The following is a 24,447-nucleotide window of genomic DNA, read 5'->3' on the forward strand; positions in this document are numbered from 1 at the left end:
CTTTTTTAAAACATCACAAATCTCTCATATGTTCACATAGAAAAAATTACTAAGTAGTAGCAAAATAACATAATTCAGTAAAAACCATATTAATTTTGTTTTTTGTTGATGTCTTTCATATCTCTGAATTGGATAAATATAACCCAGAACCCCATGATATCTTAAATAATCACATAAAAAAGTAGCATCAACAAATACATAAGGCAACTTACAAAGTCAGCATTCAGTCTGCGGAGGTGAATATACTGAAATCAAAGCAAACTGCATTTTCTTGTTTATTAAAAAAAACATGTTTTGAACAAGATTTTAAACTTATATTTTGACAAAAGTGTTTTGGCCTTTGTGAACACATGCCTAAACCACAATCATCCCAATGAACTTTAAAACCAGGGTTATCATGTAATTATAGTGATTTTTATAAAGTTATAGTCTATTTTCAATATTTGTACAACAACCACAAATGCAAAGAAACTCTACCATCTTAATTATAAAATACTCTACCTGCAGTTATTTTAAAATATTCTAAATGCTTACTATGCAAAATATTAAACAATGTCGGTAAAATATATTTTGCATAACTGCTAGCTTATCAGACAAATATTAATAAAATTACACTCAAAGATAAAAAATCCTATGTTTGAAATAGTAATGATTACAAAGATATATTTTAAAGGTGAACTGAGCAAACTGATATTTTAAGCGGTTTGCAATGTGTAATAATTTTGACATTATGAACACAGTATTTTCTTTCATAAGAGTCTACTCCCCATGCCATTAGCTAACTATATAGTTATTATATTTAGCTTGATTCACTATAAATGCCGTTATAACACCTGTGGTTTCCCTCATTAAGAACTGAATGGACAAGGTCAGGGGTTGAAAGGGCAGCATATGTGCTCTGAAAGAACTAGTTAACATAGCCTATTCTATTGGTGCACTGGTAAATCTCATTTCTATTCATCAGATGATTAGTTCAATCAATATTTATTCCTCTATGCTCCCTTTGTCTTGTGCTACAAAAGAAACATCCTTCAAATTCATGGCCTAAACCTTGTTATCTGTGAATTTGTTGCTTAATTTGAAAGGGAATATTTTATTTATTTGGCAGTCTTGAGTTCTTTGATTCCTTTCCCCTCTAATTATCATTAGGTAGTATAATGGGGTTTTGTGTAGATTATTTATAAATAGATGCTATTAACAGTTTCTTTTTTTGTGGGACTGCGATACCACATATATTCATTTCTTCCTTTTGAACGCTCTGGAAAGTTGCTTCTTTTTCTCTAAATATGTTTGAATTTGGAAGTCTGGATTGTGAAAGCAAAGATAAGAATGATTTCCTCTCTCAAATATTCATTCTTCTTGTCTGAGTGGGTGGTTATAGGCACATACATATACATATTGTGTATCAGTGTGTGTCAACAGACGCCTCCAAAGACTGCTATTATCTGCTAGGGATTCTGTTAAGTCAGATTCTATTCAAAGTAAGATAAATATTTGCAAGAAGCTGTAATTGGAAAATGATTACAAAATTACAGGAATAATACCTTATGTGTAAAGAGCTCATTTTATCAAAGGTCATCATTCATTACATTACTAAAAGCTATCTCATCTATTTAATTTCTACTCTTTAGAGTGGATGGAATAGTGAAACTACATTCAGAATTATAAACTCATTCTAGTTATTCAACACAAAGTCCTTTCCTGATATTCACTTTTAATCTCTTTTAACTTCATCATAATATGTTTTATTAATGTTTAATAATACCAATGGCAATATAATTTAAAGTCTACGGAATAAACACTAGGTGTTTAGTCTTAAGAAACTATGTATTGCTAGAAGATATTTAAGTCACCTCAATCACTACTAACTTTTACACTAATAACACATATGCTCACAACCTTTGATTAGCTGCAAAGTAAAAATAATTTGAAGGGTTTCACTTTGTTACTAATTCTCTATTTCTTCTTAAATTTATCTGTAAGGACTAGATTTCATCAATGGACAGTGGCACTATGCGATTGTTCAGAATTTTAAACTTCATTTAACGTATGGATTTGTGTGACACCAACAGACCCGCATACACAGAACTTTAAAACCTAATTATTCACTAGAATAAGTTTTAACTCTGTATTAATTAAATGTTCTAATATAGTCTTTATAACTGCAGTGAAAAAACTAGGGTGTTGTACATTTTTACTTCTTAGGTCTGTCTACTGTAGCATAAAGTATAAAAACTACACAGACCACATCATATTTCTAGAAGATGTAAACAAGTATATAACATGTGATATCATTTCACATTAACTTTGCTGAAGCAAAGTTTTACCTGGAAACATTTCCTGTATGGATCACTTAAAAATATTGGTGATAATTGAGAATATGCTACTTTTAGAAGAAAAGTAGATGCTATCACACAGTTTATGTGTCGTTTTCATGAAACTGACCCTTGAAGCTTTATATTTTCTTGGTGCAATAAAATCTCTTTTGCTATAAAATTAGGTTTTATCAGCCTGAGACACTTAAATTTAAAATATAATATGTACACATATATACCTACATACTTGTTCCTAAAATTGTTAATACTTTTTGTATTTAACAAATTGTTACCAAAATGTGGAAATATTATATTTTCTGAATAATTACTCTTACGCTGTTCATAATTTAGTACTTAAAAATTTGTTACCAAAAATACTATCAAGTTAACGTTAGTATTTAAGAATATGAAATAAACATATTAATAATATAAAATAACACTTTACCTTAACTACCTTAAAAATTATGCAAGAAACTATCTTTTAAGGATTCTTGTGTGTGGGAAATCCAGGGCTTCTAAGTTTTAAAGACTGCTTATGAGAGAAGTTTGATTCTTTTATCCCTCATAATTATGAGGCCTGTTGCTTGAAAATTTTTCTTTAATATTTTCATACTGTTTTATCATTCTGTGATTATCTGAAAGCATAGAAAAGTAAAACATCAGCAGTACTTTATAATACCTATCCCAGAAATCCAGGATGTCAGGAAATTCTGTCAAAATACTTATATGAAACTCACCCAGATTGGGGGCATAGAGCAGAGAACTCCAAGATGTAATCATCTAAGAAAAAATTTTTTTTGACTATGCATTGTTCTACAATACTTGAATTATACCTTAGAATTTTTGTTGAAACAGTTTGAATGTTTACTTTTCTTGATAAAGAGGGCTTACTGACAATTACTTTATGAACAATTATTAATGGATTACTGACATAAATGTCCTTCTAGCAATGTTCTAATTGTGGGAATGTTGGTTAGAAATATTTAATTGAAATTTGTGGAGGAAATTAAGATTGAGAACTTATTTAGAAAACCTAAAAGCCCTGCTAGCAAGACTTTCACAGGTCTGTACTTCTGAGTGCAAACTGTGCTTTTCTAAAGTTAATAGTTAATAAGAATGAACTTTGAAAATAGATGAAAACTGGGCTTTAGAAAAGTCAAACCCCATCCTTGCTTACTACAAGCATAAAACCAGATTCCTAATCCTCCAGCGCCACAATCACCTATTGATTGCTCCGACATCTGTGCCCCTGTTTTTGGAAGCAGGGTTTTCTGCAGAGGCACGGTTGAAAATCTAACCATTTCGGTGCCCTGAGTAATAAACAGCTGACAGCTCTCTCAGGGTGTCACGAAACAACATCACAACTCACGTATTTCTCACCTATGTACAATAGCAATTAAAACTCCTCTCCTCTACCTTTACGAGTTATTCTTTTCAGAAATGCAATTTGCGAAGAAGCTTTTCTATAACTCTTGTTTTACCCTCTAGCAAACAAAGGGTGAGATGCTTTGTGCGCCACCAACTACATACAACCTCCTCCGCCTGGGGCCAGCCTAGACTCAGTTCTGCTGTGGGGCAGGAGAATGATCTCAAAGTCAGCGCCTCTTAACCCCTTTCTTACCCCAGAGCTGAATATGAATAGTCTCTGAACTATCCTAGACTAAGCAGTGGGTGTGGTGCAGGTTTGCACCACAGAGAGCGTCCTGATTTCGGATAGTTGTCAATTGCGAAACGTTCGCCAAAGTATCACTGAGACCACCTCGGGATGGATTGTGTGTGTGTGTGTGTGTGTGTGTGTGTGTGTGTCGCGCGCACTTGTGCACGTCTGTATATGTGTGTTGTAAGGGGAGCGAGTACACCGGAAAAGCAAGTTTAAAAACCGCCTCCCCCCCCCCCCCCAGTATAGTCTGCTTAATAACGCAGTCACAAGAGAAAGTTGGTTAGTTTTCCCGCCCTCACTTTTCAAGTTCACACTCAAGTTCAACCACCGGCTCCCACAAGATGTCTGAGTAGCCTGCATCTTTTCTCATCATATCTTTAAGGAACACCCTCTGATGTCCCGGAGAGCATATTCTTAACGAAATGAATTGGGACCGTGGAGGAGACAGAAAGTAAGGGGTCAAGAGTGGAGAACTGCCACAGGGAGGGTGAGGGACAGACTATGCAACCTTTAAGCTTGCTTTTTCAACAGGGAGTCCCACCAGATCTCCTGTGGGACCCCTTAAATTAGAACTTGTAAATTTTCCTAAGCTGCCAGGCAACAGCGATCCTCTGTACAGGGGTGCGGGCTTAAACTAGTTTGAGAAGTGTGCATGAATAAAGTGCTCAGCTTTCAACCCTGCAAACTGCTGCTATTCTCATCCAAGTGCCTAGTCCAAAAGTGTGTGAACTAACCCATACTGTCTCTGGCAACTGCTTCTTCAGGAACAGTGTGATCAAGCTGCTACTCATTTGTCCGGCATTCCTCCTTTTTCCTCAATTTAAGCAGCTAGTGAACAAATTTTACACCCTAAACCTGAGTAAGAAATGCTTTCAGACATTCAGAGCACAAGAACCCAATCATGGGAGGAACCCATCATAAGTTGGAGAAGGACCTGGTAGACCAGGATTGAGAGAAATTGAATGGAAAGTAGATGGTGGTGAGATAGGACAGAAAGAAAAATAGAGACTGGGCATCTCTCTCTTAAAGGCTCCATGCTTGCCAACTGCCCATTTCTTCCTTAAAGAAATGGGCAGTTGAGCACTTAATCTAACCCATAAGGAGAGACAAAAACTCAAAATATTCAGGGCTCCCCACTTCCAGTGTTCATGCCAGTCAGAACCATCACCCAGGATGCTCCTGTCTGTGCTTTCCTCCCACCCATCTCCCTGGACAATCGCTCCGCTCAGTCTTCCTTTCATTTCCTGCCACATCCCAGGGCCCAGTCAGCTAACCAAGTCTCTGCCCTAGAGTTCATGCTTGGACTGACCCAAAAGCAGAGCAAGGATAGGAAGCCTGCTGCCTTCTCTGGTGACACCTAGAAAGGTATTGGAGAGTGGGTAGGAGACTAACACAGACCAGTGGGAGGCAATGAGTGCAGCTCAACTCTTCAAAGTTCTTTCTGCCTAGTTCACCTGTCGCAGCCCTGGGGATACTTGAAGGTGCTGAACTGGTCTTTTCCAATTCTGTTGCTAGGAAGCTGTAAGGAGACATGAAAGCTCCCCAAAGAAGGCCAAGAAGAGAAACTGGGGTTGGTGTCGGATGCCCAGAGGCTTGCACATAGCACCATGCCACAAGGGCACCAGTTCAGCTCTCCAAATAAAGTGAAGTTGTGACCAAGCTGAAAGTGAGAGAGAGCGGAATACCATACAGCAGGAAGGGAATCAGAAGGTCCTGGCATAGCAGAGGAGGCAGCGGACAAAGTGACTCCTAAAGCTGGCCAGACCAGCCACACCTGCAACTCGAATTGCAGCCAGAACAGGTGTCTCTTTGCCTTCCCTGAAGCGTCGCCCTGCAGCCGCCAGCTTGCACTGCAGTCTTGGGGCGCCATCTGCGCCGGGGTTCCTGGCTAGAGAGTTCACCCAATAAAGATTCCCGCAGTAGCGCTTTGACAAAAGTGCCCGCCCTGCTGCGGAGAGTGAGAACTGTTCCTATGCTCCCGTACTTTTTCAGTACAACTTTTTCAGGGTAGCGCTCCTCTCCGGCCGCGCTGGCTCTCGCAAGCAGACCTGACCAACTCGCCGCTCCCACGCGAGAGATGCGTTCGGGTCCCCGAATCCCCGCGACACCGCCCCTAAGCCTACCACTCCCACGAAGGGATGTGCCTGCTGGCCAGGACCCACGGGTCTGGTAACCTGGAGTGTGTGCCGGCCCGCCGCCTGCCGGTGCGCCCTGCGCGCCCAACCTTGGCCGGCGACACCGAGCGCTAGGCGCTTCGAGTTACTTCTGCCGAGAGGCATCTTACTCTTGTCTCTCCTTCCATAACCAGTTCGCTTCTTCACCCGAGAGTGACACGCAAAAAAAGGTTCAGTGCAACTCACGCACAGACAGGGAGCAAGTAGCGTCTCTCCCCTTTCCAAAAAGCGCCCTCCCGCGTCGCTCCAGAACTCCCGAGACATCAACACCTTCCCACAACTTTCTACGCCTAGGCCATTTGCAGCCCACCTTCGAACGCGAACTCGGACCAGAAGCCCGCCGATCTCTACCCCCTTAGACAGGATGCTCTCCCCTCCTCCATCTCCCCAGCCAGCTGGAGTTGGCCGGACCCGAGCCTCGGTGTCCGTGGGCTCGCTTACCTCGCATGGTGTGGCCGCTCTCCCGCTACGCGTAGTCATGAAGCTGCTCCCAGCCCGAACCCCGGAAAGCCCAAAAATCCCGCTCAGCACGAGTGAAGAAGGTGGAAGGCGAAGAGCTGCTTCGCAGAGAAAACCATCCCTTTAGGCGGGCGCCGTGGCCGGAGGGTGACGTTTGCCGCCGCCGCGGCCGCCGCTGCTATGTGAACAGTTTGATGATGGTGCTGATGACAGTTTTGATGGTTGTTTGTTTGTTTTCAGGAAGGGTGAAGAAAATGTGCTGGCTGGTGTCTGGGTTTTGTTTTTCTTTTGTTTTTCTTTTTTCCCCCTTTCTCTCCAATGTACTTGCTTTTTAAAAATGCCACCGCCTCCGGTTCAGAAGATTTCTTTTGTGATCACTTGCACTGAGGAGGAGGAGGAAGGGCAGCCGCCGGAGGAGGAGTTGGTGGTGGTTTTGTTAGTTACAAAGAAGAGGGAGAAGGAGCAAGGAGAAAAAAAGGAAACAGAATGAAAAGGAAGAAAGGCGGCGTGGATGGCGAAGCATGTGCGTTTTCACATGACATCTGTGCCTGTTAGCGGATCCACAATGTGAATTTTCACTGTTCAGTACAGGGAGGAAGGGAGCGAGAGAGAAAGAGAGAGGAGAGAGATGGAGAGAGAGAGCGCGGAGAAGGGGCTTATACGCCTGGGCGGGTTTGGTGGGGAGTTCCAGGCCCCGCCTTCTGTCAGCGCCTCCACCAATCAGCCCTATGGAGAGGCTGGGACAGCGGGGGAGGGGACCGGATCCGAGCCAAGGGGCGGGGGTTAGGGACGCCGGAGTCGCAGGCGGCCGGGGCTGGGGCTTGGCTTTAGAGACTGTCAAAACTGAACAGAGACTTACTGAGAGATTCGGGCAGATCCGCAGGTGGCATTCATTTCCACTCCAATGGTGGAGGGGAGGGAAGAGGTCACTGACCAGTGCTGCGGAGGCCAGAAACGTAGGGCTCTGGGTCTCCCGTTCGCCACCGCTCGCAAAAAGCCTGTGGGATCGGGACAGTTAGTCTGAATTTATGACAACGCTCTACAGAGTCCTTTTCGGTAAACTTTGCAAAACTGGTTAGGGGTGTCTGGGGGGACGGTTCAGTTCTAGTAGATGATACAAACCAACTTCCATCACTTTGAAAACAACTAAAATGCAGTCCCGTGCAAATAACCATCGACTGTCTATAAACATCTTTCAGAGGCTTCCCACTTCCAGTCTTACAACTCACACTCGCGCACACGGAGATATCTTTTGTTTTAACATTTGTTATTGCTCTCTTTTGGTAGGAATTGATTTTGATGAGCATTTGGACTATCTCCTGGCATTGGGGTACAGGATTTAAGGCTACTAGCCCCAGGATTCTGTTTGTTACTTGTAATAGAGTTATTCAGAGTTGTATTGTAAATGAAACTGAGTCATGTTTAATAATAATAATAAAAGACAGACATGGGAAATGCGCCTCACTGGCTCAGTCTTAAGGCCTTGAGGCTTCTTCTCACTAGTGTACCTGTTGATGGAGCAGCCCTCCTCAGCCTTTCCATACCCAAAATAAGTTTTCATTGGTATTTATTTATATTATGTCATGTAACACAAAAACAATGCAAAAATGGCAATTATTTAGTTAATTAGATCATTCTACGCTGTCAAGTAATTCTTTTTCACCATGAAATAAAAAATGGATTGCTTACTGACTCTTCACTGGTGTTAAATTGACTTTCCCTACTGTGTGCCCTTCCATTTGCAAGCCAATATGTAATTTAGACAAATTTTAGTATTAAGAGTGAAAGTTGATTGAGTCTTTAATTAAATGAAATGAACAAAAGGAAGTTTCTGTTCAGAATAGTTACTCCCTTATAAATACCTTTCCCCTAGATCTGTAATTGACACAGTAGTTAATCTTTTAAGATAATATTTAAGGCTCTCTGGTTTTATCATTTTTAATCAAGTAAAATATATTCATCATAACTACATTAAAGCTGCACTAAGTTATGCCTAATTTAGTTGCTTCATTAAAAATTACTGAATATAAAATAGTCAAGAAACAAATTGTGACTACATCATTTTAATTTTATGTACTTCAAGCAGAGACACAGGAATATTGAAAACTCCAAAGCCTTTGTAAACATTACAATTAGTATTGTTATCATTATTTTACATTTTTATTTCTTAATAATTTCAAACTTCAAAAACTGTATCTCAGGTAGTCTTAAATTTTAAACCTTTATCAAATTCTGAAATTTCTTTTACTGCTCTACTATTTGTACTTCTTTAAAATGATAGTTAATGCATATATGAAAAGTATTTTCCCACTTTTACACTTTTCTATGTTCTTTGCTTTGTGGGCTCAACAATGCATAATTTGGCTTAGAAGTATATCACATATTTTGTAGTCCCTTTTGAACTCCTTTGAAAAAAATTAATCAGAAATAATAACTTTAACCTCATTTTCAAAACCATATGCATATACATATACATGTATGTATGTGTATATGGTGGTACAAAATAATATTTTCCTTTTTGAGGGAAATAATTGCTGATCATTGGCTATCATGTGGTTTCTGGGACATTTTGGATCTTCCTAAAAATCAAAAAATTAAATTCCTGAACATTTCTAATAACTGCCAAATTATTTCAGCTGAATGGAACCTATTTTTGTAAAAATAAATATTCAGGACTTAAATTAAAGAAATCAGCATTTATCTAAGAAATCAGAAATACATATGTATAATATGATATTTCTGTAATCTAACTGCCAGCAAATATCCATATTTTGAGTGGCATAATAACAATTTATTAATATACTATTCTTTTCCCATAAAGTACAGTGTCAGTAATCTTATTTGAATGATTATGGAACGATAACTATTTGGTTTGGTTTCCTATAATCTTGAAACTGCTTTTTATTCTGGACCTGAGGACAGAATTTTTGACACCAAAAATTTGATAAATTTAAATGAAATCAGTAAGGGAGTACTGTACTTAATTTCGAGTTGATATAATTTCACTGAGCCTGGCCTGCTTACCTGCTCTCCCTGCATATCACCATCCCTCAGGTATAGCTGTAAAGTCAGGGAATAATAATGGCAAGAAGTGTCCGAACAGAGGCAGAGTTTAATATCAGTCAGTCAGTGAGGATGACAATGACATGTAGGAGTACTTCAATCCTAAAATGCTTGAACCAAACTAGGAAGAAATGATTCACTGCATTCTGAGTTGGTTGGTCTGTATAGAGAAACTGTTTTTAAGTTAATAATGGATCATGGAAGACCACTGACAATATTGATAGCAATATTGTACTATTGTACTTTGAAAAAAGACTGAAAGACTTTGTTTTTTTCTTTAGCCCAGTGTATGGAACTGTGTGGCCATGAAAGCTGAGGAAGAGATATACCGCTGCCTTAAGTATTGGAAAAGTCAACACAATATGAGACCTTTTAATATTTGAACTTATTAGAGAAGGTGCAATAATGAACTATTGCTGAAGGCATTCAAGAAAAGATGCATGAAAAACTGGTAAAGATGCTCTACTGTACAGATTTCTGCACTAGGCTATTAATTGCATAGGTTAACTCCAATATATTCTGTAACTCTCGAGTGCATCCACAAATAGGTAGAAAAATAACTAGATTTTTCTGTCTTTTATAATTTTTCTGTCTTTTATAATTACCAGTGTCCTAGCATTGAACAAAGGTATGCTTCCTAGCTGAGCATTCAGATTTCTTGAGAGTAGAACACAGGATTTCTCTAGAATTTGGAAGAGCTTGTACTTTATAAAGCATTCAACGAATGCTTTATACCTTTTTGGTCTACTGGGTGTGAATCAGAAATGTAGCTAAGACTTGCGTAGAATTTCTTCTTTCTTAGTTTCTAAAGAACAACACAGACGGAGAGATGGGAAAGGATGTGTGTTTGGGGGGTGTACTTGTTAGTATGTAAAGAGATAGAGAATAGAGAAGGGAGGAGAGAAAAGACAGGGAAACATATTTTTGATTTTATATTATCCTAATTTGGAGAATAGAATGATGATTGAATTTGGTTACATAATTATAAAAGACAGAAAAATCTAGTTATTTTCATATTTATTAGTATTCTCAATTTTATTCCCAGATGGTGAGTCTTTATAGTCTTTTGGTACTTTAAGTTCTGTTTCATTTTTAAAATATGGATGCAAATTCAGTAGTTTTCAGAGTGAAAAAGACAGCAAATACTCAAAGTGTACAGTTGTCCTTTATGTAATATATTGAAAAGAATATGTGCCAAAACATAACATGAGCCCAGTAAGTGGGATAAAAGGCAAGGGAATTGTCCTTTGAAAAAAGGATAAAATATACAGGTCAAGGAAAAAAGAGCTAAAATTTATTGAATGGATTTCAGAATCATTCAACTTATCATTTCTACTTCTTAAAAGCACCTACATGATTTGCACTGTATTTTACTTCTCCTTTTAGAATAGGGGAAGCTTAGAAAGGCTAAGTAACTTGCCTAAGAAGACAAGTCTAAAAATGTCAGTTATAGGTTGGAGTCCAGTTGTATCTATTAAAATGCATATTCAGGGCCCTCCCTGGTGGCGCAGCGGGTTAAAGCACAGCACTGAGAATCTAAAGCCGCTTCCGCATGAGTTCGATTCCCACCTGCCCCGGAGGAGACCACATGGCGTGGCAGACCTCTCCTGACCCGCCCGCTGCTCCCCTCAGCAGTGTACTTCGTCGATCTGCCTTTCTGCTCCCCACTCTGTCTCTGGTGAAGCCTCTCGCTGCCCCTGCACCTCTGGCCTGTACCCCAGTTCTGTATGCATAAATAAATAAAATCTTTAAAAAAATGCATATTCAATTTTCAATGTTGAATTTCTAGAGTTTAGAATTCTGTCTGGCAAGGAATAGATGTTTAAAATGTACTTGTGAATTAATAGATATACAGTTCCATTCTTGTCAATACTTGGACAAGTAAGTATATATCTGCACATTATGATTAAAACTAGTTATTTCTACATGACATTAAATAAAAACAAAGTATGACTTTGAAAATAAAAGGATACTGTAAAAAATTGCATAATTGGGCCCTCCCTGGTGGCACAACTGGTTAGGATGCAGCACTGCAAGCTAGCTATAGCCATTTCAGTGCGAGTTTAATCCCCAGCCCCAGAGATGATCCACATGGCACAGCATACCTCTCCTGTCTCTCCCACAACTCCCCTCAGCAGTGTACTTCGTTGATCTGCCTGTTCTACTCCCCACTCTGTCTCTGGTGAATCCTCTCACCCCCTGCACCTCTGGTCTGTACTCCAGTTCTGTATGCATAAATAAGTAAATCTTTAGAAAAAGTTACATAATTATCTAATGCTTGCCTAAGGTCCATCATAGAGCCTAGTAGATACTTTTGTAATACTTACAGGTAATATGGGCCTGAATTAAATTAGAGACAGTAAAACAAACAAACAAACAAACAAAAAGCCAGGAAAGATTGGATGCTAGACATACAAAATTTAGTGGATAAACTGCCCACTTCTGGTGGGCAGGAGTGTTGGCTAAGGTGAGTTCAATGTCCAGCCAAAGTTATCAAGAGTATGAGGCTGATAGAATGAATACATAATTAATAGGAGAAGCAGTGTTTTGATGAAATAGTGAGATTAATTTTCAGTTTTGTGACAAAATGATAAAGTCCAGCAATTGGTTGGGTTTGTAGGACTGGAAATATGGTAATTAGTAAGAGGTGAAAGTAATGTTACTAAAGAGAAAAGAAAATAAAAGAAGGAAACAAATGTCTCTAATTATGGGGTAGGAAACTGAGGATTAGCCAGTGAATGAGATATCTGTGAAAGAGGGAAGGTCTGCACTCTTGATTGCTTTAGGAGTTTCAAGAAAGAAGGATTCACCAACAGTATCAGATACAAACTGAAGTCAGGGGACCTTGTGTTGAATAGGAAGTTGTCAGGGTTCCTCAAGACACTTTCAGAACTGAGGAGCCATTAAGTCATGAATGCAGGGAAGCTTTTGGATTATCCTTCCAAGTTGTTTAGTGAATGGGAGCAGAGGAACTGATCTGTAGTTTGTAAAGGTGGTAGACCAAGTCCTCCCTCTGTTTCTGTCTTTGTTTCTGTCTCTCTTTCTGCCTCTATCTCTGTCTCTCATTATACACATGCACACTGACATCTCTCTCCTATATTAGCTTGGAAATGGACAGAGTGGTAATTTTTATTGTAAATCTAGATGAATTAAGTCAGTAGTCGTAAGTTAGAAAGGTACTTTTCCTGATGAGACAAACAAACAAAAACAAACCAAAAAAAAAAAAAACCAGAATGCATAAAGACAACAACTTTATAGAGCTAATGATTTTTTGAGGCATGTGTAGAGGAGAAATATTGAGGTCTAGGTCTACATCCCAATTAGTACTTCATTCATTAGTGTGATACCATTCAAATCACATTATTTTTGCATCCCAGTTTTCCCATGAAACAGTGAGTATCTCAAGGATAGTAAATCTGTCATTTTCATTTTGATCTAGCACCTGACATTCCAAACTGCTTGTTAAATGATTAAGTTCAATTCGGGGGTTAGATTTTTAGTGAAATATTGTCTCAGTTTAGTACAGTGTTGTTAGGTTTTGGTGAAGGTCGTTCCAGTTTTTATCACAATCCTTGAAAACTTCCATTTAACAAATTGCCATTTACATGAACTAGACTGAATAGATTTGTTTCTTGCAATGATACAAATGCTAAAACAAGGTGCTTCAAAAAAAAAAAAATCTAAGGATCTACTGCTGACAGTGCATTTCATGCACTAAGTAGTACCTATACTTTATCTTACCAAACTAGTTTAAATTATTTTAAACTTTCTTTAGAAGAATAAATAACTAAGAGTAACTAATGAAATTATAAAAAATAAGTAACATTTTAATAGCGATAAACTTATTCCTTCAGTTGACCACTCTTAAAATGTTAGTCTACTTTCTTCCAAGTAAGTAATTTCTTACACATTTAAATTCATTCTGAGCTAATTTTATTTTATTTTATTTATTATTATTATTTTTTTTAGATTTATTTATTCATACAGAACTGGGGTATAGGCCAGAGATGCGGAGGGTGAGAGGCTTCACCAGAGACAGTGTGGGGAGCAGAACAGGCAGATCAACGAAGTACACTGCTGAGGGGAGCAGTGGGCGGGTCAGGAGAGGTCTGCCACGCCATGTGGTCACCTCCGGGGCAGGCGGGAATCGAACTCATGCGGAAGTGGCTTTAGCTTCTTAGTGCTGTGCTTTAACCCGCTGCGCCACCAGGGAGGGCCTAATTTTATTTTTTAAAATGCACTGGCAGCCAGTAGATCCTTAGATACTTTTTGAATCAACTTGTTTAGGTAGCGCTTATATGGCTACAAGAAAAAGAGATCAATAGCCACTGACTCTGCTCATGTAAGTGGGGATTTATTTATATAAGTTTTCAAGAAGTATGATAAAAATGGGAAAGAAGTTCATCAAACAAACAGGACAAGTTCTAAACTGGGAGAAAGTTTCACAAACAATCACTGTCAGATAGAAGGAAAACATAACTTTTTGTGACATATATTTGAATTGCTGATTTATTTACAAGTAGATATTACCCTGTGTGATAAAGAAGTTTTTATTCAAGAACAGGAGCTGCAGGGGCAAAAGAGCTTAGTGCAGGGGACTTCCTTTATCAAAATTTATTCTAAAGTCATTCCAATATAGGTATATAGAGAGATAAATATCAACACATACAGAAATTGATTTAAAGCTGTGAAAACTTTATATAGAAATCAAAATAAAATTTCAGGTCAGATTAGAAAATATAATGCACATATTATGATGGGTGATACTGATTTCTCAGATCATATGCAAAATTTCATTACAGTTGATTTATATTTTAAATGAAATATAAAGAATATACATAAAATACTCTAATTGCATTTTTTTTTTAGATTTATTTATTTGTGCATACAGAACTGGGGTACAGGACAGAGGCTCAGGGGCAGCGAGAGGCTTCACCAGAGACAGAGCGGGGAATAGAACAGGCAGATCACCGAAGTACACTGTTGAGGGGAGCAGTTGGTGGGTCAGGAGAGGTCTGCCGCGCCATGTGGTCACCTCGGGGCAGGCAGGAATGAAACTCATGCGGAAGTGGCTTTAGCTTCTCAATGCTGCGCTTTAACCCGCTGCGCCACCAGGGAGGGCCTCTAATTGCATTTTTGGTAAACTTTTTAAATTAGGAAGCCCAATCGATATAAAAGTTAGATGTATTTTCCCATACATAAATTTAAATGTGAATATTTTAAATGACAAAAAGATCCCCAAACATGGTGAAAATGTATACAGTAGGCTGGAGAAAGAATATTCTAGTATGCCTTGACATCTTGTAAGAAGTGCCCTCTTTCATTTTCAATAGTGTTCCAATTTCAGCAAAATATAATTAGTTACTTTAATTATAAAGCTATGCTGCCTTAAAGGTAAGTTGTCAGATAAATTGTCCATCATATCACCTAAAAGAATTCTGGTTTATAGTTCTTTTTATCAGGCCAATTCTTTGTGTCTTTATAGATAATATCAGAATTTATGATCATGTATTTGCATATGTTCTTGTGTTATTATTAAATGAAGGAAATAAATTAATTTCTCATTAATATTATTATGTACTTTCTGAAGCAGGGAACAGCTACTTTGTGTTTTATCATCAGGGCCTAGTGTGATGTCTGACATTTAACACATGTTTAAAAGTTTGGTCAGTGAATGCATAACTTGGGCTAGTTGCTAGGATTTAATAATCTTTTTCCTTATTTTTGAAAACTTGTTTTATACATTTGCCAAGATGTCTTCACATCTCATTATGACGGCATCTAAGAAAATGCATGGAAAGTGCCTTCCTATTCAATGCAATTGACATAGTGATGATTAAGTAACATCAGTCCTGGAATAAAATATAACAAACTACAAAGAAAACAGAAGTTATTTTCTGTTCCCAAATCTGCTATTTTCAATGTGAGCTGGGACATAACTACTTACAACTCACTTTGTGGAAAATGGAGGTAATAAATAATAAATTCAAAAGGAAAATTGTGATATATTAATATGTTAGCATATAATAGCTATTATATGACCTGCTGTGGAAAGCCTACTTAATGGAGTACCACCAGCAAAATTTTCATTCAGATCAATTAGGTTTTGCTTTCTGGTCACACTTTCTAGCTACTTCTGAACAACAAATGCATGGAATATATCTAATTTAATATTTACATTAGTTATTAGTCATTTCAAATTGATTTTTTCCTAGTTGATTTAGAACCTCTTTTTTTTTTTGTTCTTGTTTAGTTTGAATTAACCGATTTTGGGATATTCTATTTAGTTTTCTTCTGTTGGCACAATGGTTACATGCCTTTTACTATTCTTTTATTAATTCCCCAAGAGATTAAACATGTCCTTTGATTAATAGAATGAATATTAATTAGTACTCTTATCACATTCTAGTCAATGTTAAGATGACGTTAAAAGAATATAGAAATTCATTAATCTCCCCCATCTGCCTGAGTACATTTAATGTTACTGTTGTCATGTCTTTTAATTCTACATATATTTTATATCCCTTAAAATATTATTATAACTGTTATGGTTAGTAGTTTGTTGTATTGTCATTATTCCTTCTGATTGACCTTAAATTTTGCCTGTATAATTTTGCACCACAACTTGGAGTTTCCCACTAGGGTCATTTTCCTTCTGCCTGAATTACTTTTAGCATGCCCTTATAGTGTTCCATTGATAAGTCTACTTAGTCTTTGATGGTCTAGAAATGTCTATGTTGCTTACGTCGAAAGACATTTTCTGAGCAGATTTTCTTCTAAACCCTATTTATGTCATTCTATGGTCTTCTAACATCTCATTGTTGAAAAGTCCATTTTTGGTCTTATGGGTGTTGTTATGAACATAATGTTTCCTCTTTTTTGAGTCCTTTATGATTTTCTTTGTCTTTGCTTTCCAGTATTTTACTGTGATGTGTGAAGGTGGGCTTCCTTTTCAGTCACCCTGTCTGGAGTTTGGAATGCCCATTGACTTTGGTTTGATATATTTTATCAATTGAAAAGTTCTTGACATTTTCTTTTAAATATGGTCTGTGCTACTTTCTGTTTTTTATTAGAGGGACTTTAATAAAAGTATGTTAGACTTTATAATGTTTTATTTTTTATATGTATGTATGTGTATCTATATCTATATCTATAATACATTCTTCATTTTGAACATTTTTCATCTCTGTTATAACCCCCATGTACTTACCACCACCACTTCACCCATGTGCCATCACTATAGTCTGGTGCCTTCTTCCTGCTCCAGTTTTGATCTTATTTCCCTCTCCTCCCCCATAGAATGTCTCTGGTTTATAGTTGTTTGTTCATTTTCATTTTTGCTTTATTACAATTGCTTCTATTTTTTTTTTTATCCCTTACACTACTGTTAGGAGTGAAACCATCCAGTATTTTTCTTTTTCTTTCTGGTTAGACTTTTTACTGCATTCCACAGTTTTCTTTCACTTCAGTATGCAATGTCTATCCTTTTTACTCCCCACATTTCCATCAGGACATTTAATATTTAATTAATTCTAGTCTTTCACCTCTTCTCAGCTATATCTCAATTATCTAGTTGTTATTAAACTAATCTATTGAGGAATTATTTCAGTTATTTTATTTTTCATTCCCAGAATTTCTATTTTTTTTGTCTTTATAGATTCTTGTTATCTTATAGAGTCATCCATTTTTTTTTGAAGACATGGATACACAATTTAATAAGATAATTCCAATATTTGATTAATATTGTTTATTTACCCTTTAGAATTTTAAAGATTTGTTTATTTATGCATACAGAACTGGGGTACAGGCCAGTGGTGTGACGATTCACCAGAGACAGACTAAGGAGCAAAACAGAAGGATCGTCGAAGTACACTGCTGAGGGGAGAAGCAGGAGAGACAGGTTAAGTCTGCCGCACCATGTAGTCACCTCCTGGGCCAGGAATCAAACTGGCACTGAAGCCGCTGCGGCTCATTAGTGGTGCTGCGCTTTAACTCTCTGCACCACCACGGAGGGCCTGCCCTCCAGAATTTTAAATGGAAAGTCTGGACACAGTAATTACAAAGTTTATGGATGATCTAAATGCTGCCATCTATGATTGTGTTTATCTTTCTCTGGTTTTGACAGAAATGAAAGAGAACACAGGGATAAAGACAAATTTGAAGATTTGAGGTTGAAAAAAAGAAAACTTGTTGAAAACCATGTACACAGGCCAGACTTGACCCAAAATATCTTACATTCAAATCAAAGAATTTCCTGTGTGTGTTTCTACTTCCCAAATATCAAAATCGTTACGGGTATATTATGGCATTTTTAGAATGTCACCAAAAACATGACTCCTCAATTCACCAAAGTCAGACAAAATGTTGTTTTCATCTTTTCTACTGCTTTTTTTTCCCCACTCACTGGGTCATCCATTTATTTCAAAGGATATCACTCACAGCAGGCAGATTGAAGAGATACATAGAGCAGGTTATGGACAACAGGCACAGCGCTCCCCTGCCCTCTTCAGGTGCACCATTCTCCCCAAATTTCCCCTACATGTTCACCAATCCAGGGTTCTCTGAAGCTGCTCCCTATTAGCATTTATTGAGGCTTTATTACTTTGGTACAGTTGATTAAATCATTGGCCATGGCAACTGAGCTCAACCTCTAGTCCCTCTCCCCCCTTAATTAAATTTTAGGAGGAAATAGGGTGCGATTTTCAATCTGGTTGCTTTCCCTGGCAACCTCTACCACTTTTTAAAAAATATTCTGCTTTTAAAAAAAATTTATAATAGTTTATTTTTACATATTTTTGCACATTTTTCCCTCTCAGTTGCAATCTCCTTGGGTTATATTCTGCTTTTTAAGATGTGAGATTTCATTCTTAGAACTTACTACCACACAACCTTCCTTGAAATAAGTGATATACTGCTAACTACAACTACTTTAGGACTAAGATTACAATCACCACGCCCTCTCTTAGAAGGGATTCCATATTATATGTGTTGGGATTGCCCAGTTTGAATGCCTCGCAGACATAAGGCTTGATGACATGTTAATAAATAATGCACATACATAATATGTATGGTAGAGATCAGGAGATATTTGCATTAATGAAAGCATGTTTTTTTTTTTTTCCTAGAGTAAAGTAGATGAGGCACCTAACTTAAATGAGGAGGGTTGCAGAATCTGTTCAGTGAATGAAAAGAAGGGATGGTGCAAGATAATGTCTTTGAATAAGGGCAAAATATTTTATCAATTCTTATATGCATAAATAAGAAAATCCTTAAAAATACAAAGAAGCCGATTTTCAAATAGTCCACCCTCCTCTCTGGCTGGACCCTGGAGTAAAGGGGTCAAATTATCATGTTTTTTTAAAAAATACTCTAAGCCAGGATATCTAAACTGTTTATATTCTCAGTCAGCTGGTATGAAAATCTGGAGAAAAAGTTTTGTTTCATTTGAATATAAATTTTGTTCAACTCAATAACCAGGACTTACAAGAGTGAGACAGAGAAAATTATGAGAGTGAACTAGAAGATGGGAGCAAAGTGTAAGAAAAAGAATGAGAATTCAGGGATTAAAAAACCTTAAGAGAAATGGGGGAGGTGTGTGTATAGGTCCTTAACAAAATGATATCTAATGTGCACTGTATATTTGCAGGGACATATTTCAGATTAGTCAGTCTGTGATGAATGAGGCACAGTTGGATTGAGGCATAATGATGGATAGTAGAAAAGGAAGAAGAGGAGATAAAAGTAAAGAGAAGAGCGCAAAGGAAGTGAGAAGTTTGCGCTGTAGAGGGTAGTTGATTTAACATTTTTGATAGGTTCTGGAAACTGTGATTTTAAACAAAATAAAACCAGGTATGTGGAAAAAGTCTTTATTCAGTGTGACCTGGGATCTTTTTTCCTCTTCTCATCAACTTTATAACAGAGTAACATTCAGTGAAGTGGCAGTTATTACTGCACTTTGGACAGTAGCTGATTGACTAATTTCTGAGGAGCAGTACCTATATTTTTGTTTATTTGTATTTTTTGCAGTTCATTCCTAAGGATGTTTTCACAATGTCACTTTAAGATACCAGTTTTTCTCTTTGACCTGTGTGGTCTGCCATGGGTACTGGGCAGGAATGATGATGGGTGTTTTGCCTAAGTTTATGCAAATATAAAGCCAATTATTATAGGTAACATTCTCAGTTCACAAATAAAAGTTTCAGAAATGACATTATGTTTCTCACTACAAAGTGAATATATAGCCAACTATGTAAGTTGTATTATAAACTTTTAAAAACAGTTGGTACAGTTGTTGTTCATTTGGGAAGCTTAATAAAAATAATGCTATGACATAGCTATTAGCTTAAAAAGCAGGGGGAAAAGTCCTTCAAAATGCCATTGCGCAATTGGTACAATACAGTCAAGTGAATCTTGTTTTTTTTTTTTTTTTAATTTGACAATTTGTAAGTATAGTAAAAATAGGAACAAAAGTATTAGTATATTAATTTTTGCTGGTCACAAATTTCAAAGGGTTATGTATAATTTAAGTTAAAGCAGAGAAGTATGTTTTGGAAAAAACTGGTCTTGTCATATTTTAACACATGTACATGTGTGTCAATGTCCCTAGAGAAGGCTAGTATTACTTCATGCATTTAAAATCCTAAGGTAAGTTGATAAAAAGCTCTGTAGAGATTTGCTTATCTCTTGTATAGATTGTTTTTGCTTCTGAAGATACTGACACGATATAAGTAAAATGGGTAAATGAAGGGATTCAGGGCAGCAAATCTGAGGTGGCCTTTGCCCCACTCCAAAGGGTGGGGAGCAGATATTTCTTGTCCCACTAGATCTGGAAATGAGGATCTCTGTCCAGCAGAGGGTGCAGTGTTGGTGCCAGAGGGGCTGAACCTGGGTAAGGATCCCTTTGAATCTCTGGGCTAGCAGAAGCCTAGACCCTGGCTACTCTGAAATGATAGCGCTTACAGGGGCCAGCACCTTTTCATACTGAGGAATCTAATTGTAGAACCACCAGATCAATATTTTAACTTCAAGTTCATGCTCAGAATTAATAGAGAAACCAAAGAAAAAAGTCAAGAAGTAGTAAAAACTAGCAAGTTGATTCTCAAACCAAGATATACACAGATATGGGGCCAGGAGGGGTCCCACAAATGGAAGGGAAGAACACAAGGGTGATGGCTCATAGGTGACAGGATGGCGGGAGAACTGTGGGAACTATAAAGTTAGAAGAAAAAAAATTAATACAAATTAAAAATGTTAAGTATACAAAGCAAAGCTAATCATCTGCCTAAGTAGTTGTCATTTAACTTCTCTTTATTAAAGTAGCACATGTATGAATGAGGAGCTTTTAGGGAACTGCTGATAAGCTATTCCTTTTTCATAGTTGTCTTAAAACAAAGCCTCAGCCCTGTACTATTCTTCACTGGATGTCTGCCCCCCTTTGCTCCCTGAACTCTCTTGGTCGCTTTAGTTCTTCATGCGGATTTCAAGGGCTTTGTTTTTGAGGACTGAATTTTTTTTTTTTAAAAAGCATTGAATAATATTCATTGTCGGGATGTACCACAATATATTAATCTATTTACTTAGTAAAAAGTATCTTGGATGCTTCCAAGTTTTGGCAAATGAGACTGAAATTTCTATAAATGTCTGTGGGAAAGTTACTGTTTGGATACAAGTTTTCAGGTGATTTGGGTAAATACCAAGGTGTGCAATTTCTGGATTTTATGATAAGAGTATGTTTGGGGTTGTCAGAAACTGCCAAATTATCTTCCAAAGTGGTTATGCTGTTTGGTATTCCCACTAGTAGTGAATGAGAATTCCTGTTGCTCTGCATCCTCATCAGCACTTTGTGTTGTCAGTGTTCTGGATTATGATCGTTCTAATAACCTAAGAGGTGAGTCGGTCAGGCTCAATGCTGTTCAAATTTGTAATTCCCTGGTGGCGTATGATCCTGAACATCTTTTCATACACTTTTTCTATATCAGTGAGGTTTCTATTCACCTCTTTTGCCCCTACAATAATCATTTTTGATTTATAGAACATATATAACAATTCACAGAAAACTTGGAAAGAGGAAAAATATTTCTTAGAATCATTTCAACCACATTAATATTGTCATTTTTGTATTCTCTTTCCTCCAATATCTTCTTCTTTCAAGTGTATAAGGATTTAACATCATTAGCAAACTGAATATGCAATTTTATATGCAGGTTTTATTTTATATAACATAGTTAATAATATAATTTATTATGAAATTAGGTATATTGCAGTTTGCCTAATCATTTTTCTGTTATTAGATATTTAGATTACATTCATTAGAAAATGTCATTCCCCATGTTTTTAAGTTTTTTAGCAAATTTACAGATTTATTTTTGAGCTGAAAATGCAGTAATTGTTAAACCTTTAGAGTTTACTTGTATACTAAGTTACCTATGCTTGCAAGGAAATTGAGATAAAATTACGTAAAAAAGTGATATAAAGATGGAGATGACAGTCATTTACATGCCAGAAGAAGGGCCTGAAACAGATCCTCGTGCTGACAGCTAGATCTCAGACTACTCACTTTGAGAAGAACTGTGAGAATATAAGTTTCTGTTGCCTAAGCCAAAATTCAATTAAGTGACCAATATTACTATATATAAGACATTTTCTAAAGGAGCTGTTTTCTATGAAATCAGGGTGAAGAAGTCCCTTGATATCAATAGGGTAGTATAGATAATAGATTGGGAAAAGTCTACATCTAACAAAGTGCTAATCAGGATTTCCTATTGGATGGAATCACCAACATGAGTTATTTAATTTGGTGGTTGTGCAAAACCCAGAAGGTATAAAAGGGCCTTCTAGTGGCACAGCTGTTTCTATTATAGGTGTCCACGCCAGCTCCTCCCTTTAAGAACTTGGAAATATCATAGTTTTGATCTTGGGAGGTTTTAACATGTTCTCTGTGATCTTCGTGTTTCTTTTCTATTTTTTTTTAAATTGAAGTAAAAATGGTTTATATTATAGTGTAAAGTTCAGGTTACAGCTTTACATTTCTGCATCTGCATATAGTATATTATGAGCACCACTAGAAATCTAATTTCCATCCATCAATCCTACTCCCTCCTTCCCTTTGGTAACCATCATTCTCTTGTCCAAATCTAAGGGGTTGTTCATGTTCTGTTTTATTTGATCATTTGCTTTGGCTTTTTATCTTCTATGTATGAATGAAATCATAGGGCACTTGTCTTTCTCTGCTTGACACTTTACTAGTAACCCCCTTAGTTCATCCATGTCGCAAATGGCAGGATTTCATCGTTTTTATAGCAGAGTAATACTCTGTTGTGTGTATATCACTTCTTTAGATATCTGTTGATCCACACAGGTTATTCCCAAATCTTGACTACTGCAATGAACATAGGATTGTGTATCTTTTCAAATTAGTGTTTTCATATTATTTGGGTAAATATACAGAAGAATAGTTGGATCATATTTATTTCTAGTCTTGATGTTTTGAGATGTCTCCATGTTGGCATAGTGGCTGCCCCAATTTATATTCCCAGCAACAGTATGAGGCTTCCCTTTATTCCACATCCTTGCCAACACTGTTGTTTCTTGTCTTTTTGATAGTAGTAATTTAAACTGGAGTGAAGCAATATCAACTAATTAGAGTTCTAATACTATGGCTATCAAAATGTTAGTGGGGAGCCTTATCACCATTTATTGTGTTGGAAGAACCAGGTCAGAATTGAAATCTCAAGTCACAGGATGGGCTAAGGCAAGAAAAGAGTAAGGGTGTAGAGTTAGAGGCCAGTACTTTTTTTCCCCTAGTAATAACTTGTACCATTCATATTTGCAATGAGTCTCCTACATTTGTTTTGTGTTTAACCTAAATTTCTCCCAAAACTACTGCATATAATAAAATAGCCCCAAATAGGAAGTTGAATGAATAAGTAAGGTTATCCCTCAAATTCCTAAAAAGAGGTCTTTATGACTGTGTACCATAATACAGAAGGATAACTATATACTTTGCAGCAACATAGGAGTGTTTACATATTGTAAGTGATTTAAGAGCCAGTTAAGTGATATAGATTTATACTTAATGTGAAATGTTCAAACCATCATATTTTCCTTATTCCCTAGAGGCCAATAATTAACTTTTCTTTTTTATATTAGTTTATTTTTACATATTTTTGTGCATTTTTTCATCTCAGTTGCAATCCCCTTGGGTTTCCCATCACCACATCACCCATGTGCCATCAACTTATTTTCTTTTAATCCTAATCTGGCATACCAATCAAACAGAACTTTTTTAGAATTAAATGAGATCATATAAAAAAAAGCTGGCTGCCTTTTGTATTAATCTGTTTTAATCTGCACATTCCTCTTACTCATTCTTCCAAGTTCATGCTTTACTGAAACTAACTGACAATGACAGGTCATTCTGTGGTATACCTGTGTGGTCAGGATTTGCTAGATTCTAAGTGATAAAAATAGGACTTAGTGCTCAAGAAATAGTACCAGTTTGAGAAAAATACAGAATTTGCTGGCTTATGGTGGAAAGAGCAGTTGATTCTAGGACCTCACATTTTCATCAGACTGGTCACTTTCTGTCTTTCAGATCTACCTTACCCTGTGCTGACTTCAGGTACTGGTGGGGTAGTAAAGGGGTAGATCAGACTGGCAGGTTAATGGGGATAATTAGAGATCTGGGAGAGGCCCAGCCCTACTGGAATTATGTGGCAATGAAGTTGGACTGGCTGGAGGCCCCTGAGTACTGCCTGTGGGCAGGGCAAGGGGCAGA

The 24,447-nt window shown here is 37.2% G+C and overlaps 1 protein-coding gene across 1 annotated transcript in view; it reads right to left on the reverse strand.

Moving 5' to 3' along the window:
• Positions 1-7,235, reverse strand: part of RORB (RAR-related orphan receptor B) — a 178,716-nt gene extending 171,481 nt beyond the window's left edge. Inside the window, exon 1 of the mRNA XM_004677566.1 lies at positions 6,591-7,235. Coding sequence (XP_004677623.1) covers positions 6,591-6,597 — 7 coding nt within the window. The 5' untranslated portion in view covers positions 6,598-7,235. The remainder of the gene's footprint in view (positions 1-6,590) is intronic.
• Positions 7,236-24,447: the final 17,212 nt, after the last annotated feature.

The sequence above is a fragment of the Condylura cristata genome, unplaced genomic scaffold (assembly GCF_000260355.1).
Source record: "Condylura cristata isolate star-nosed mole 26May11 unplaced genomic scaffold, ConCri1.0 scaffold00006, whole genome shotgun sequence".
Taxonomy (NCBI): Eukaryota; Metazoa; Chordata; class Mammalia; order Eulipotyphla; family Talpidae; genus Condylura; species Condylura cristata.